At 46.9% G+C, this 14,738-nt stretch overlaps 1 protein-coding gene across 8 annotated transcripts in view; it reads left to right on the forward strand.

Annotated features, from left to right (window-relative positions):
- LOC149332751 (ninein-like protein) overlaps window positions 1-14,738 on the forward strand; it is a 554,277-nt gene that overhangs the window by 415,926 nt on the left and 123,613 nt on the right. For all 8 annotated transcript variants that reach the window (XM_089558330.1, XM_089558331.1, XM_089558332.1 and 5 more), the window contains exon 8: window positions 11,436-11,508. In XM_089558330.1, coding sequence (XP_089414456.1) covers window positions 11,436-11,508 — 73 coding nt within the window. The remainder of the gene's footprint in view (window positions 1-11,435; window positions 11,509-14,738) is intronic.

Here is a 14,738-nt window from a genome sequence, read left to right on the forward strand (position 1 = left end):
TTGTCATGGTATAGTTGTTTCGGAGACTTTTACCCGCACAGTAATGCTGCCTGGCCTCCCAAAACTCCGCAGTCCTTTACCTCCTCTCCTGGCTACTGTCTTCTCTCCTTGTCGCGGCTTCTATAACGCGCCTGGCTCTGCAGCGCCTAAATATAGCGGCCCACTTCCACGAGCTCTTCTGGGTATAGACGTCGCGCATTCTTTCACTATACGTTACCCTCGTGACAACTATTTTTCCCTCACTTTTGTCTCTTCGCGCTTCACCGGCGGAATGGTGGAATTTCGCGCATCTGCTCTTCAGCCGCTGCGCGGTCGACGAGCTGAGCGTGATCCCATACCGGTTCTGCCCTTCTAAGTCGCTTCTTCGTCCTCTCGTGGTTTGGCTTGTCTAACCTTCTTTTGTGGCTTTTACGTAACGGCCGCGCCACCTTCGTTTTCTTTGGCAGTCCTGAACAACTTGGTGTGGCTCTTCAGAAGAAACTGTATCCCGTTGCGAGGTGACGGCTTCCACGAGAGCGCGTTATCCGTATTCTGGAACTGCCCACTAAAGATGACGCAACAGAGAAAGACTGGTCAGCTGTCGTCACGCAACGGACACCTCCGCATTTGGGACTGCAACCAGTCGGCGAAGGTCCAAGTGGACGCTTCCAGAATACGGGTCATGTTTCCACTCGCTCGTCATGCTATTAAACTGGTCAAGAAGCCGGTCCCTACAGGTCGCAACTGCTGTTGGCTAGCCACACCTATCGCTGGAAACTGCCTCGCCTTTTGATGAGGAGAAAAGTTTCGGGATTTGCTTTCTTTATTTTGTGATACAGGAGCCGCAAAAAGACTGTGCAAGAAATTCACAGGAATACCTAATTACGTTATGTCTTTGGCAATGCGACAGCAATAGAAGCTGTTGACGGCTTTTACATGTATTTTTTTTGTTGTTTATGAGGTCTTAACGTCCCAACTCAGGCTATGAAAGACGCCGTATTGAAGGGCTCCGGAATTTCGACCACGTGGGGTCCTTTAACGTGCACTGACATCGCACAGTACACGGGACTCCAGAATTTCGCCTCCATAAAAATTCGACCTCCGCGGTCGGGATCGAACCCGCGTCTTTCGGGTCAGCAGCCGAGCGCCGTAACCACTAAGCCACCGCGGCGCCTACATGGTGTTTTGCGTCATTTTTTCATAGCTGTGTTTGCAGCCCCCCACATGTCTATGTGCACACGCCCCAACATCTTTTCGAGTCGTATAGTTGGTGATGACTTGATTCCCCGATGCTGTCTACAGATGGCGACACGGACGCATTAAAGATACTACTAAACCTATACTTGTCACTTCCGTTCCTAATTATTCGAAGGCTTCTATATTGTTATTCAGCATTAAAACAGGAAGGGAGCACCCTTGTCGGCATAAAAATGGTGTATTCAGAGTATAGCTTCAGCAAAAGCGAAAAAGCGCGTCGTCGGAGCTTCCCCTGTCTTTGTGAGCTCCGTTTCCGCCTTACTGTTTCACCAGAATTCTGCTGCGTTAAAATTGTTTCTTTCGTGTTTTCGTCAATTCGTTTATTTATTTTATTAAAAGGGGGTGGGGGGGGGGGGGGGGCATGTTCTGCTAAAAAGGGGTGCATTTCAATGCCTCAAGATCAGAGGCTGCGTGCTCGATTGCTTTGTAACTTTCAGTCCTGCAGCGAATGAAGAGGACAATACCATAGATATTCCAAGCCACGGCCCCGCGAAAGCTTGTCTAGGCTCTTTCTTTCTAAGCATTTCACGTTCTGTCCGTTGTTGTTCTTTTTTTTTTTTTGTCATGGTTGCAACTATGCGCAGATGCGGACAAAATGTATCAGATATGTCACTGGCAGGAAGCACGGCTTGTTCGAAAGAAAAAGAAAAAAAAATAGACTGGAAGCGTATGTCTACTCCTCGTTTTCTTGCTTACGCTTCGGTTTTTTTCCTTTGCTTACTTTTTTTTACCGCCAGTTTTACTTTAAAAAAATTCATGTTCACGACCTTCTTGCACTGCCGCGTTAAAACCGATTCTTAAAGGTTGTTTTGTCTTTTCGTGATTTTTCAAGATTTTGTACGCATTTTACTTGAGAATTCATTTTTGGTGATCTATCTACGCGCATTTGGAAGCTTGCCTCCGGCACAGAGGGTTTCGCAAGGCGTATTCATCGCATTTCATGCGTTGCGCACAGCAGTCGACACTCAGTTTCGAATCGGCTGTCGTCAGCCGACTTTGGAACTACCGGGCCTCGCTTGAAGGTTTCCCGGGAATAAGTACTTAGTAGCTCGATTTGAATTTCATTCCACTGGCACTGAACTGCTTCCGAGCTGGTGTGTGTTGGTAGCGAATTCGTCACCGATTTTAAAATAAATTTCAGCGGCTACGGTCTGCATTTGCATATGGTGTGTTACTAGGTTTAGCTCCTTTTCTGTTTTTGTTTTTTTGGTGCGGGCAGATTTATTCTTTCACGTACGGCCGCCGCGGTGGCTTAGTGTTTATGGTGCTCGGCTGCTGACCCGAAAGACGCGGGTTCGATCCCGGCCGCGGCGGTTGAATTTCTTTGGAGGAGAAATTCTAGAGGCCCGTGCACTGTGCGATGTCAGTGCACGTTAAAGAACCCCAGGTGGTCGAAATTTCCGGAGCCCTTCACTACGGCGTCTGTCTCAGCCTAAGTCGCTTTGGGACGTTAAACCCCATAAACCAAGCCAAACCTATTCTTTCACGTGTTTTCACTGAAAATGGGTTTTGAGGGGCGAATAGCTTGAGATTTCTCCCCTTTTTTTGTTGTTGTTGTACGCGGAGCTCTTTCCAATCTCTGTTTAACCCACATCTACGCCGACGCCTTCGGTTCAATCGATTTCTCGCGTTAGACTGCACACTCGAGGATACAAACGCGTTCTTTCGGTGCGCAATCCTCTATCGATTGCCACTCTAGGCACTTTACCCTGATCCCGGCGGGCACTTTTTTTTCCCCTCTCGTCTGCGAATGACGAAATCGTCTACTTAGCGCGAAACGCGCGTGCACACGTTGCGTTTATTTCAAGGTCGAACGCCGCTGTAATGGCGTCGTGTGCGAGCGTTCGCAGACGACGGCAACTGTCTGCACTCGAGCAGCACTGGGGGGACTTTCGATCGTCTGCGCTTATCGTATGCGCATTTCAATCTGCCGAAAGATCACCGCGGCTTTTTTTTGTGCCCGTCTTCGTCTTGATGCGATCCTCGGTTGTCGAATTCGCCCCTTATATTTTCTCCTTATCCCTTTTTCTCTTTTAAATCTCCTTCTCCGCCAGAGTCCTTTTTTCGTCATCCCGGATGATCTACCTTGGAAATCTCATTCGGCAGCTCACCGTGTTCTCGACTGTTTTCGACACTGGTTTTTATTTTATTTTTTTTTTTTGTGAGTGGCGACGTGTTTTGTTTCCTTGGCAAAAACCGCGGAGACTTACTTTCTTTTCAATCGTTGCCACTTGTTCGCAGTGCGCCTAAACTTCTCCTGAACGTTGTTGAAATATTCGAGGACAGCAACTGTCTCGATGCATGTTCGGGAAACTTCAGGCATGTTTCGGAAATCTTGGGCCAATACCTTTGGTCGTGTCTTGTGTCGTCCGTGTATTGGTTTTACCAGTTATTAAATGTCTTGCGCGGTATTGAGCACTTGAAACTGCACACCTTATATGGGCGTCCTTATCATTATGCTGTCTTGTTCTACTGAAATGGAGAAAATCGGTGTATTTTTTTTTAAATATATTGCTGCTCAAATAAACGTTCACCTGATGTTGCTGCGTTTTGGAGCCAGCTAGTTCCCTATGCTTTTGTATTGTTTTCATAAACTCATCTCAGTATATCTTCTCATCTCTGACCACTTTTGTGAAACTGCCTTCGATACATGGAACTGTAGAACTAGACCACCATGTCGCTCAAATTAAATCAATTAACCGCAGCTATTAGACCTCGAAGCAGTATATCCTAGTCTGCAAAGCGTGCTCACCTGAACAGCAACCTTGAAAATTTTCTTAGTCCAGGCGCTCCACTCGAGTCCGGATGTATTTACGCGTACACTGAGCTTGATAACATCAGCGTTACTTAATTCGTCATATACATTAGGGCGTCGTTAGTGTCTCATAGAGTCGCAGTAACAATGGTTCCTAGTGGGTAATATTTGCGTGCAGTTGTCGTCTGCTTTTCAATCTAGCGCGTGCTTCACCTAAAATGTTCTGAAATTTTTAAAAACATTTCTTTCGAACTATAAGAGCACTTTCTGCGGCATAGCATTGTGTGCGTTGTAGCGCATCTAAATACAGCTAAGGCGTAGTAAGTAGTAGGCTGGTTAATTAATATCGAGTAATTAACTTTTTAACTATTACTATTAGTCTCCTTATTTATTGAGCGCACCGTAAGTACTACTCATATCAGTTTTTTTTTCTTTTTTTTTTAATTTGAAAGCGCAGTTTTTGTCGGCGCTGTAGCCAAACAAATTTTGTCTATTTCGACGAGTCACGCGCACTGGTGGGGTGTCTTTCCCTGCGAGCTTTTCGAAAACGCCTCTATTTTGGAGGGATGTAGGCAAAATATAATGAGCCACAACGTCGAGGATAAGTACGTTTGTTGTACAGATACTATTATACCGATAAGTTAGAGAGCGTCCAAAGCAAAGCAGTAAGAATGCAGACGTGGTAGTTCTCAATCCAAACTTTTGCATCGAGCTGCCCTTCCACCAATAAATTCTCGCGTCAAGTTCATGCGACTGAAATTTGTTTTCCTCTTTTTAAATGTTGAGCTTTGAATGGACGAAAGTAAATATTTGTCTTTAGCAACTACACGCAATACAAGGAACAAGCATTCTAAACATTTAAATGAATTATAGCTTTAATATTGACTCATTCAGGTATTTGTTTTTCCCCCAAGCTGTTGGAATGCCCTGCCTGATGTTGTTGTTAACACCACTTCGCTTTCTTCACTTCTTTGCAAGTTCAGTAGTAGCACAATCCTTCGACTATGGTAGTATTGTTTATTAGTCTAAGTGACTGGTTATAATATTCTCACGTGCTTGATTTGCTCTTACACTGCTTGGACTCGAGTTTGTGGACGGTGTCTGTTTCTATTTTGTTTCTTTTGTTCGTTTACAAATTTCAAACACCTTTTCGGCATTTTGATTAAGAGTTTGGTTCCTGAGATTTTTTTCTCTCGCTGTTTTCACTGCGTCTTGCTATTTTGTGCTATACTGTGTCCCAAACCTGCCACAGCCTCAAATGAGGCTAGCAGTATGTTTATTTACAATACCCCTAAGGGCCCTCGTGCGAGGGTATTACATAGGAGGGGGGAGGCGACTTCGTCAACCCGTAACAGCGTCTACTGCGGAAAATATGTCGTTAGTAAATCCAGCGAGTTGGGTGTCGCATGAATAAACCCTGCGAAAACCATGCTGGTATTTGAAAATGATATCGTTTGGTTTGGTTTGGTTTGGTTTGTGGGGTTTAACGTCCCAAAGCGACTAAGGCTATGAGAGACGCCGTAGTGAAGGGCTCCGGAAATTGAGACCACCTGGGGTTCTTTAACGTGCACTGACATCGCACAGTACACGGGCCTCTAGAATTTCTCCTCCAAAGAAATTCTAGCCGCCGCGGCCGGGATCGAACCCGCGTCTTTTGGGTCAGCAGCCGAGCACCATAGCCACTGAGCCACCGCGGCGGCTGAAAATGATATCGTGCTCCTCTAGATAATTAATTACTTGAGTATGAATTATGTGCTCCAGGAGTTTACAGATGTTGCTGGTTAATGAGATAGGGCGATAGTCAAGTGGAATAGTGCATTCTCCGGATTTGAAAATTGGTATTACTTTCGCTGTACGCCAGTCATCAGGAATTGTACCAGATGATAATGATTGTGAAAAAAGTAATGTCAATATTTGATAGAGGTTTAGAGAGGCATTCATTAGTATTTTGTTATTAAATCCAAGGTGATCAGAGCTAGTATTAATTTCGAGGTTTTTCAAAAGGGCAAGAATGCCTGATTCACTAATGATAATTTCTTGCATGGAAGTGATGGAAGATCATTTATTTGTAAATAAATGAGTAAATTTTCTATGACTGTTTTGCCGACAGCCTTTAATATCCACCAAATAAACTTACCACATAGCTTTCTGTTTGCTTGCTTATGCAGCGCTCGCATAACGTAACCAGGTCTATTTTGTGCACGACCGTTTGTAAGCTCCCCAGCGTAGCGCAAGGCTTAATAGTATATACTGAGCTTCTTGCTAGCTACGCTCGGCGTGCCCGTACGTATTTCTGTGACTGGGTTGCGGTGTTTGTGTCACGCGCATCGATTTTCAGCCTTTGTGTCTAATGGAAATGTATTCTTTCGCGCTGCATAAGCGAACTTTCTCGTTTAGTGAACCTTAATCCCCGCGCCGGCGTTATTATTGCGCAATTAGGAAGCCGTCCCAAACAGCCCTCGGTCGGCTTCATGGCTCGCTTTGCGAATCGCGTCTGCACGCCACGGTGCATTGAAAAACTTTTGGTCGTTTGCAACAAAGCATCGTAATGGTTCCCCTTTTGTCTGGCCTATTCTTCGCACAAGGTGTCCACCAGAATCGGTGGTTTCTGCCCACCAAATGCGGCGATAATCGCGTCGCCGTCTCGATCGCGGTCGGAAATGACCGCTATTGGCGCTCCTCGCCAGAACTTTGTCTCGGGACATATGACTATGACAATTCGTAGAAGCTGTTTGACGGTGTCGCCTAATTTAGATAATACCCAAGCTTCTCGAACGTCTCTTTCGAAGGGTTCGACTGCTGATTGACGGTACCAAACGTTTTTGACCTTCATTTGGAGCTTTTCCTTTTAATTGCTGTACGTAGTGTCGCCTCTTCAACGCGAGCACTCAGCCGATAGCTAAATTCGTTCATAAGCTGTTATCATGGGTTACAGCTTCTTGCTGTCATTGATTGACTGCATAACATACTGCCGCTGCTCGGATCGATTGAAAGCATTAGTATTGTTTCGAACTTGCAGGTGATCGTACGCCTCTTCACTCTTATAAGTTTCGTAAGCCTTCTTTCGAACTGCCAAAATGTAGATTATAATCGTGAATAAAAACCAAAGTTTTAAGTTCTTCTTGCACAACTTTTTTTCTGATCGAAAGTATCGCGCTCAGTTCAAAGATTTAACGACTAATAATTGAGTGCGAGCCGGTTACTTAATTATACATTATATAAAAGCATAATCTAATTTCCTTATTTGAGTGGCCAACATTGTCTCAAGTTGTATCAGCCTATGATGCACCGGTGTAGGTATTAACCTCATCCTAGGCTGCGCGTAAGACACCGCTGTCACGAAGATGACGAGGTTTGCCTCCGTTGTTACTCGTTCCTAGACCACGGGGAGTTCGATGTTGGCCCATGTATTGTATCTGCTGCGCCATGACGGAGAAGCAGCACACAGCGGTTTCCTCGCGGTATGTGCATCTTCCCTGTATGGGGGAGGTCCCGGGTTCGATCCACAGTGCCGCCAGGTGCCCACCGGTGATACAATGGCTACTAGCTTTCCCCTGTCCTGATGCTTGGCTTCTCCGGGATGAATTTCTTGGAAAATGGGTCTTCGAGCCCACCGTGCGTAGATAAGAGCCGTAAAATCGGCTTTACCACACAAGGTTGCATTTCGGTAACTCGAGCATCGATGACCCGACGAAGGAGCCTTTCACCCCAAGCATTTCGTCCCAGGTAAGCCGAGCATCAAGCCCGAAGAAATCGTGTACCTATTAGAAAACGCGTGGGTAACCTGCGGCATTAGCGGTCGAACCCAGCACCTCCCTCGAATGCTTGGCGGATGCGCTCACAACTAGGACACCGCTTTGGTGGCCCAGCGCACTTATGAGTTTTTTATTGAAAGTAAAATGAAACTTATCGCTTGGTTGCCGTGGTCAATGATTTTTGAAGTCATCTCTGTGTGTTTAGAAATTCTGCCTCTCGCGTGTCCTGGTCCCTCTCGGTCGTCGTACTCGTATCTTTTTTTCAATCGTTACCATTAGAAATGGTACAGCGAAGGAAAAGTGCCCACCCTTACAAAAAAGTTTTGAACAGTCTATAGAGTGTCTACAGACTTCTGTCTATAAAGTCTATGGACTGTCTATAGACAAAAGTCTATAGGCAATATAAATGCCATAGACTGTCTATAGACAATCTATAGATTTATGGCCATACACATTTAGTAGACTTTTGTCTATAGACTATGAGTATACAAAAAGGAATATCTATAGGAAGTCAGTAGAGTCAATAAGAAGTCTATAGACTGTCTATAGACCATTAGCAGTGTTCGGCGTACTGTGGTGTACACCACCTGCCACAGTTGGCAAAGTGGGCAGGGGTAGTTTCCCTCTCCTCTGGTAGGGGTGAAATAGAGAGGCCGAAAGGTTTCTGCCACGGGAATAGCCCGAAAAACGAAAATTACTTAGAATGACTCAGCAAAAATGACTTGCTCCTACGGTTGGCAGGTTAAAAAAAAGGGAGAGAAGAAACTCTCTCCTCTTCACTTGTAGAGGAGGGAGAGATGCCGGAAGGTGGTTTCCACGGGAAGAAAGTAGCCACAGGGCGGTTGCCGTATAGACGGAGGAGGTTCTGACGCTGCCGTAAGAATCGTAACCCCTCAGGTTGCCATGTTAACAGCCCGCCGGCTAGCTAGAGTGGAAGGTGGACGGAATGCAATCAGATTTCGCTGGTTAATGCGCTAAGCCGGCAGTTAGCCCTTCAGGAAAGGGATGACTTAATGCTAAGGCATTGTCATCGCATTATGATAATTAAGCACCCCGTAGTTTATTGCTCATTCATGTACGAACGAGTAAGGAATCGTCCTGTTTGCTCAACCCCTGCTGCTCCAAAGCCCAGAAAAGGTGAAGGTCCCTCCGTCAGCTCATGTGTGTCTAAAGATTTCGAGCGCTGGAGATGTGGTAGGGGGTTGACAGGGAACTTTGGCAGAAACCGAAGCTTTGCAAAACATCATTTTTAATTATTAATGATTAATTACGGTTTCAATTTGCTTTTGCCTCATCCTTACTTGGAGGCCTTTCATTGGTTCGGATTCTCAGGATCCTTGCCAAGCCAAGGACCGCTGCTGAGGTTGCCCTGCCTTCTTTAAAGCTTTTTACTTGTAGCCATTTATAAAATTTCCTTCCTGTTAAATTACTATGTAGAACGAACTAACTTTCAGACCCTCTAGATCACTGTTTTCTCACATATTAGCAAATACCTGCAGAAAAGAATTATCCCTTGCCTTGAGCTTGGTGCATGATAGCTTTAGCAGCTTATGCGCCATTAAACCCAACACAACAACTCATCCTTACCGAGAGGTACCATACATGCTTCCGCTTCGGATAACTTCGTTTCGTTTCACACCAACGCAAAGAATTCCGCCACTGAAATTACACTATAATGTATCGCAGCTAGAAGTGCGGGAAGAAGCTTCGTACAACACACTTCTCCCGCTTTAACTGACATTCAGCTGCCGTTATTGAAAATTCCTCTTAAAGGGAGGGTGAAATGGTTTTTTGACAATTCGAGGTTATTCGAGATTTCGTATATATGAAGCTTCTTGTTAATGCGTGCAAAGTAGTTTTGCGCTAGCATTTAGAATGGCGACGCAATCACGGATTAAAACCACGACGATTTTCAGGCTTCTCCTCACTGCGTTGAAGTGAGGGGAAACTCGTGGTGACGTCATAACTTTCTGCATTTTAGATGTCCACTGCCTTCGTCTACATGCTGCCATGCATCTTCCGATGCCGCCATACGATGCTTCATGAGCTTCACCTTCGACGGCAATATTTTTCATCCTTGAAGCACCCGCTTCTTTGCTTCAAACCTAACGCCGCCATACGTGACGTCATCACTGGGGTCTCTGCCTGTCGCTGTGCACTTCAGGGAAGCCTGAACGCCGATGCCCCTTTAGCCGGCGATTACATCACCATTTCAAATCCTAGCGCACAAAGATTTCGCATGCTTTACCTGCAAGTTTCATGCATTCGGCTCGGATAAAATCATCGAATTCTAAAAACTCTTCAGTTGCCCTTTAAGTATGTTAATGAATGTGCATACCTAACCAGATGTCACGGACTTAACTGATAGAACAGTTAGCATTCCGTTTTATTTTAAGCTGTACTATCTCTAGTGCCGCCGTGCCCAATTTTTACTCTCAGCCAGTACAAATGTGGCAGGCGGATCCAAAGCGGCGTCTGGATTCACTCATGCGGTACCGATTTTAAAGGACCGTAATTCACTCGCCGTATTGCGTAAATGGCATTTATAAAGATTTACTGTTCGTTTATGTAATGGTCGGGAACTTGCGTAATGCGTGATCGTCAAGTTACTGCGAGCTTCATTTCTCATGCTAATTATGCGCGCGTCCAGTTTGCGGCCAGAGCGCGATTACAGCCGCATCTTTCATTTCCCTCCACCGGCTTCTCCTCTCTGAAATCCCTCCCTCCACGCTTCTGGCAATTTTCGAGATGCGTCGAATGCCACCAGTGCTTAGGTTAAGCTCTTTTCCGTGATTGACTTCTTATGTTGCAACCTTTTATTTAGTTATTTTCTTTACTTGTGTCTGAAAATCTTGACTAAAGATGCTCGGCGAAAAAGTCCGTCTTCGGATACACTTCAGTATAGAGAACGGTAGCGGTCTGTGTAAGATTTCTGCCTTGTTGCAACTTATATATCTTGTCTGTTATGTATCCGTAAGTTTAACAGAGTGGATGCAGTTTTGTCCAACTTCTATACACCTTAAACGCCCGCCCATCAAGCGTGAGAGAGAAAACAACCGCATTTGTTCTCGCCTGTTTGAATGACTGTCATCTTCTGTTGACTTTGGGTACTTTCTCGTAAACTGCTTATAAGAACAACCCTGCATAGTTTAAATAACTATCTAACTGTAGGATAAGAGGGTCAGTGCTTTATCGGTACTGACCGCCCTTTTTAACCTTACGCTCAACAACCGTGTGGCAGAAAGAGGAAAAGGCAAATCTTCTATTGAGACCAAAAACATGCAGCGTCGTATTAGGTCGACCATGTGGACCCAGAACTGAACGTGCCAAGCTTACCCGAGCTTGAAATCCCGACGACGAAATATTCAGGCAGCTGGACGGAGAGAATCCTCTTGTACCTTTAGGCTTCCTGGCCTGACTTGCTTGTTCTTTGCCTTTCTTTTTCACAATAATCCTTGGTGAACGTCAAGAAACAGCAGCCAAATCACTTAAGTTTTCACAAATCTCCTTCACCGGCACTCGTTAAGTGTTCATCCACTGGGTTCGAGACACTGTCCCACTTGGTCACCGCTAGGACATCCTGCGCAGGCACCCCATCATGGGAACTGAATATCCGGCGTTGCCAGTCCCGAAGTAAAACGACAGTCAGAATACTAAGTGTGTGTTTTCGATTTCCTCTTTTTACACAGATACGCCGAGAGTCAAGCCGTGGTTGCCTTCTGGGAGTCCCTGGGTCTCAGCGGGGGAGCCAGCATACTCAAGGTGAGTGGCAGCCCGTAGTATCCCTGTCTTCAGCAATCGCTCGCGCACGAAGACGACGTTTCAACAGTGGAGTTAGCAGAGCCGTCCGCACGCGTCGCTCTTTCCTGGCCTTGGAGCACTACGATGAGGAGGCGACGATTCCGGGAGCAGAGGAGACGCGCATCCCTGTCTGTAGTCTCTCCTTTCTTCCCCACGAATAGCTTCAACGGAAAAAACGCAGAACAAGGAACCGCTGCACTGCGTCCGAGCGAAGAGAAGGCACGGTTTCCGTTCTGACGCCCGCGCGCTTCCTATCTCGAGTGGGCGCGCCTTCGGGACGGCGTCCGCAGGACCGACTCCTCCGTTTCGACGGCTGCGACTGCGGCGCGGAGGGGAGCCGTGAATCACACCACGCGCACCAGCACCACCGCCACACGCACTACGGCGGCCCCGTGCGCGTGCGCTCCCAGCAGCGGCAACGACGAGGCGATTTCTCTTTTTCCCCCTCTATTTTTCTCCTCCCCTTTCCTCCTCCGCCGAGGGCCAGAACCCGCAGAGACAGAATGAAAGCGTCGACGAGAATGAGGGCCTTCTTCCCCCTCTTCCAGCGTTTCGCAGCGTTGACACCCTCGCCCTTTCCCCTTTCCACTTTGCTTCTTCGTCGCGTTGAGAGGGAGGTACGGTCGGAGGAGCAGGATGGCGTAACGGGCCAGCCGTGTCCCTCTACTTTCCTCCCTCTCACTGCCCAACCCGCGTTTTTTTTCGTGTGGAGAGAACAGGGAGAGATGGGGAGCACTGGGCATCTCCGGGAGGAGTTGAGCGGGAAGAGAAGCCGACGGGGTTACGGGAAGAGGAGGAGAGATTTCGGGGAGACACCAGGCTGGCGAGAGAGGAGGATGAGAGCGGGGACGCAGGACCGAACCATTCCCGGCGTTAGGGGTAGGACCCGTGCCTGCCGGACTCCGGGAGCAGACTCCCTATTTTGCTCCTCCCTTTGCCTCTCTCTGCTTTAGTTCTGAGGAGATGGGGAAGCGTGGCGGGATTGAGGGAAGCTGGGCGCGATGCGGAGAGACGAGGCCCCGCCGCTGCCGGCGCTACCGCGCTCCGTTTCGGCTCGCCCCCGAGGCCGCGCGTGGCGCTACGATCGCCATCTTGAGACATCTTTTCACGTCGCGCGCCGCTCTCCCTTCTTCCCTCACGTGCTTCCTCTTCTTTTCGTATTCTTCCTTTTCATTTTTGGTGTCTCCCTCCTTCATTCTCTACCAACATACTCCTTCTGAGGCGCCCGATCCCTATTTCACTTGGCGACTGGAGGATAGTAGCAGCGTTTTCAGAGTCCACTTCCCCACGTGCCCGCTTCATTCTCTTTTTAGCGTTCTGTGACTCCTAGTTTTCTGATGTAAAGCTACCCTGGGTTCCTAAAATTGGTGTTGGTGTTGTACTAAAGACATTTCCTTCCCTTTTCTCTTTCTCACTCGTCCTATCAGTCGTCCCCTTCCTTTTTTTCCCTATAGAATTCAACCGGTCCTCTTAGTCGCGGGTGTGGGCGTTACATTTTTTTCGTTTATGAGCATGGCAGTAAACAAGCCGCGTCGATGAGCCCTGGAAGGGGAGATTGCAGTCATGTCTTCTCGTCTTCTGACGCACGCTTGCTGAAAAGGAATTAACGGCATGACTGGAAACAGAGAAACACTTCCGAGGTGTTCAGTTTAGCACAGCGACATCAGTTGCTATCACCATACCGTAATTTTATATCTCCCCCGCCGCGGTGGCTCAGAGGGTATACGACGCTCGGCTCCTAGCCCGAAAGACGCGGGTTCGATCCCGGCCGCGGCGGCTGAATTTAGATGAAGGTGAAATTCTAGAGGCCCGCGTACTGTGCGATGTCAGTGCACGTTAAAGAACCCCAGTTCGTCGAAATTTCCAGAGCCCATCACTACGGCGTCCCTCATAGCCTGAGTCGCTTTGGGACGTGAAACCCCAATAAACCAACCAAAATTTTATATCTGAATTTAATGTGAAAAATGTATTCCGGTGACCATGCATCACAGGAAAACTACACGAAAAAAAATCAAATGTACGCATCTCACTCACATTTGGCAAGCACTCATTACCTATATGGTAATAAATTGTTTCTTTTCATATTGCTCGCACCTGGTCAATGCTTGTCAAAACTTAATGGAGCATGACTGTGTGGCCCAAGGCCATGAAGGCGTGTTTTACAGTGCTGGCATGTTGTGAGTTGCGACACCGCTGCCTCGGGCACAGATGGGTGGTACCCACGCGCAACATAACCTTAACCGACACTACTCAGCATACAGGGCTTGGGAAATGAGGGGCTCGTTATGACGAGCTGAGGCATACGAGCAGTCGAGAATTCGGGGCCGCCGCAGGTTTTGCCGTAGCTCGGGCGCTGGAACACTCACAGGTGAAACACGCACAGAGCAGATGCCTCATAAGAATTGTCCATGGTCGTCCGCCAGTGGATTTTGATCTCCGAGCCGTGGTTTGTTTACATCTTGCACCACCTGTTTCGAGTCGAAGTGCAGGACGTAGTGAAACATGGTTACTGCGGAAAAGTAGTGGGCCGAAAAGAGAGAAACGAAATAAAAGTTCCTGAGTAGCGTTTTGAAAAGTGAGCTTGTTGAGTAGGCTTCACCGAAAGTTGTTGCCAAATTCTTTTCTCTTCGCTTTTCCTCTGCATTTATTCTTCTTCTATTTAAGAACGCTGTTTTCGAAATTTTGAAGTGAGGAATTCTGGGGAGGGTTAACATACTAAATTTAAGCAAGCCGAAGGTCAGACAAGGATTTTTTTTTTCTGTCTTCGCGACTAATGCAGCCATATTTTTTTTTTTTTTTTTTTTGCAGAGAAGAAGGAAATGCCTTGTCGCATTAGTTTTTAACGCTGCGAAATTCGCCAGTTTCCAGCATTAAGTTCTTGTTCCTCGAGGTGCTTTTTTTTTTAGCCATTCTCCGGCCGTTTTTCCTCTTTCTTCTGTTCAAGATGTTTATTTCTTACCCGGCGTCCGAACTTACTTGAAGACGACGTTCTCATCCAGTTCACTTACCTTTCCTTCTTTCTTGGTATTTTTCTTCTCCGTGTCCCGCCGTTTTATTTTTCGCGCCGCTTTTATTCTCATTTTCCCTTGCTTTCTGCCTTCTTTGTTTAGGTCCCTTGTATCTCTGGTAATGGTCGTCCCTTTTTTTTTTGTCCTCCCTTTACCGCGCTGCGAATCCCCTTCGATTGTCCT

The sequence above is a fragment of the Amblyomma mixtum genome, chromosome 8, assembly GCF_055824585.1.
Source record: "Amblyomma mixtum isolate Tamu chromosome 8, ASM5582458v1, whole genome shotgun sequence".
In the NCBI taxonomy this organism is placed as follows: Eukaryota; Metazoa; Arthropoda; class Arachnida; order Ixodida; family Ixodidae; genus Amblyomma; species Amblyomma mixtum.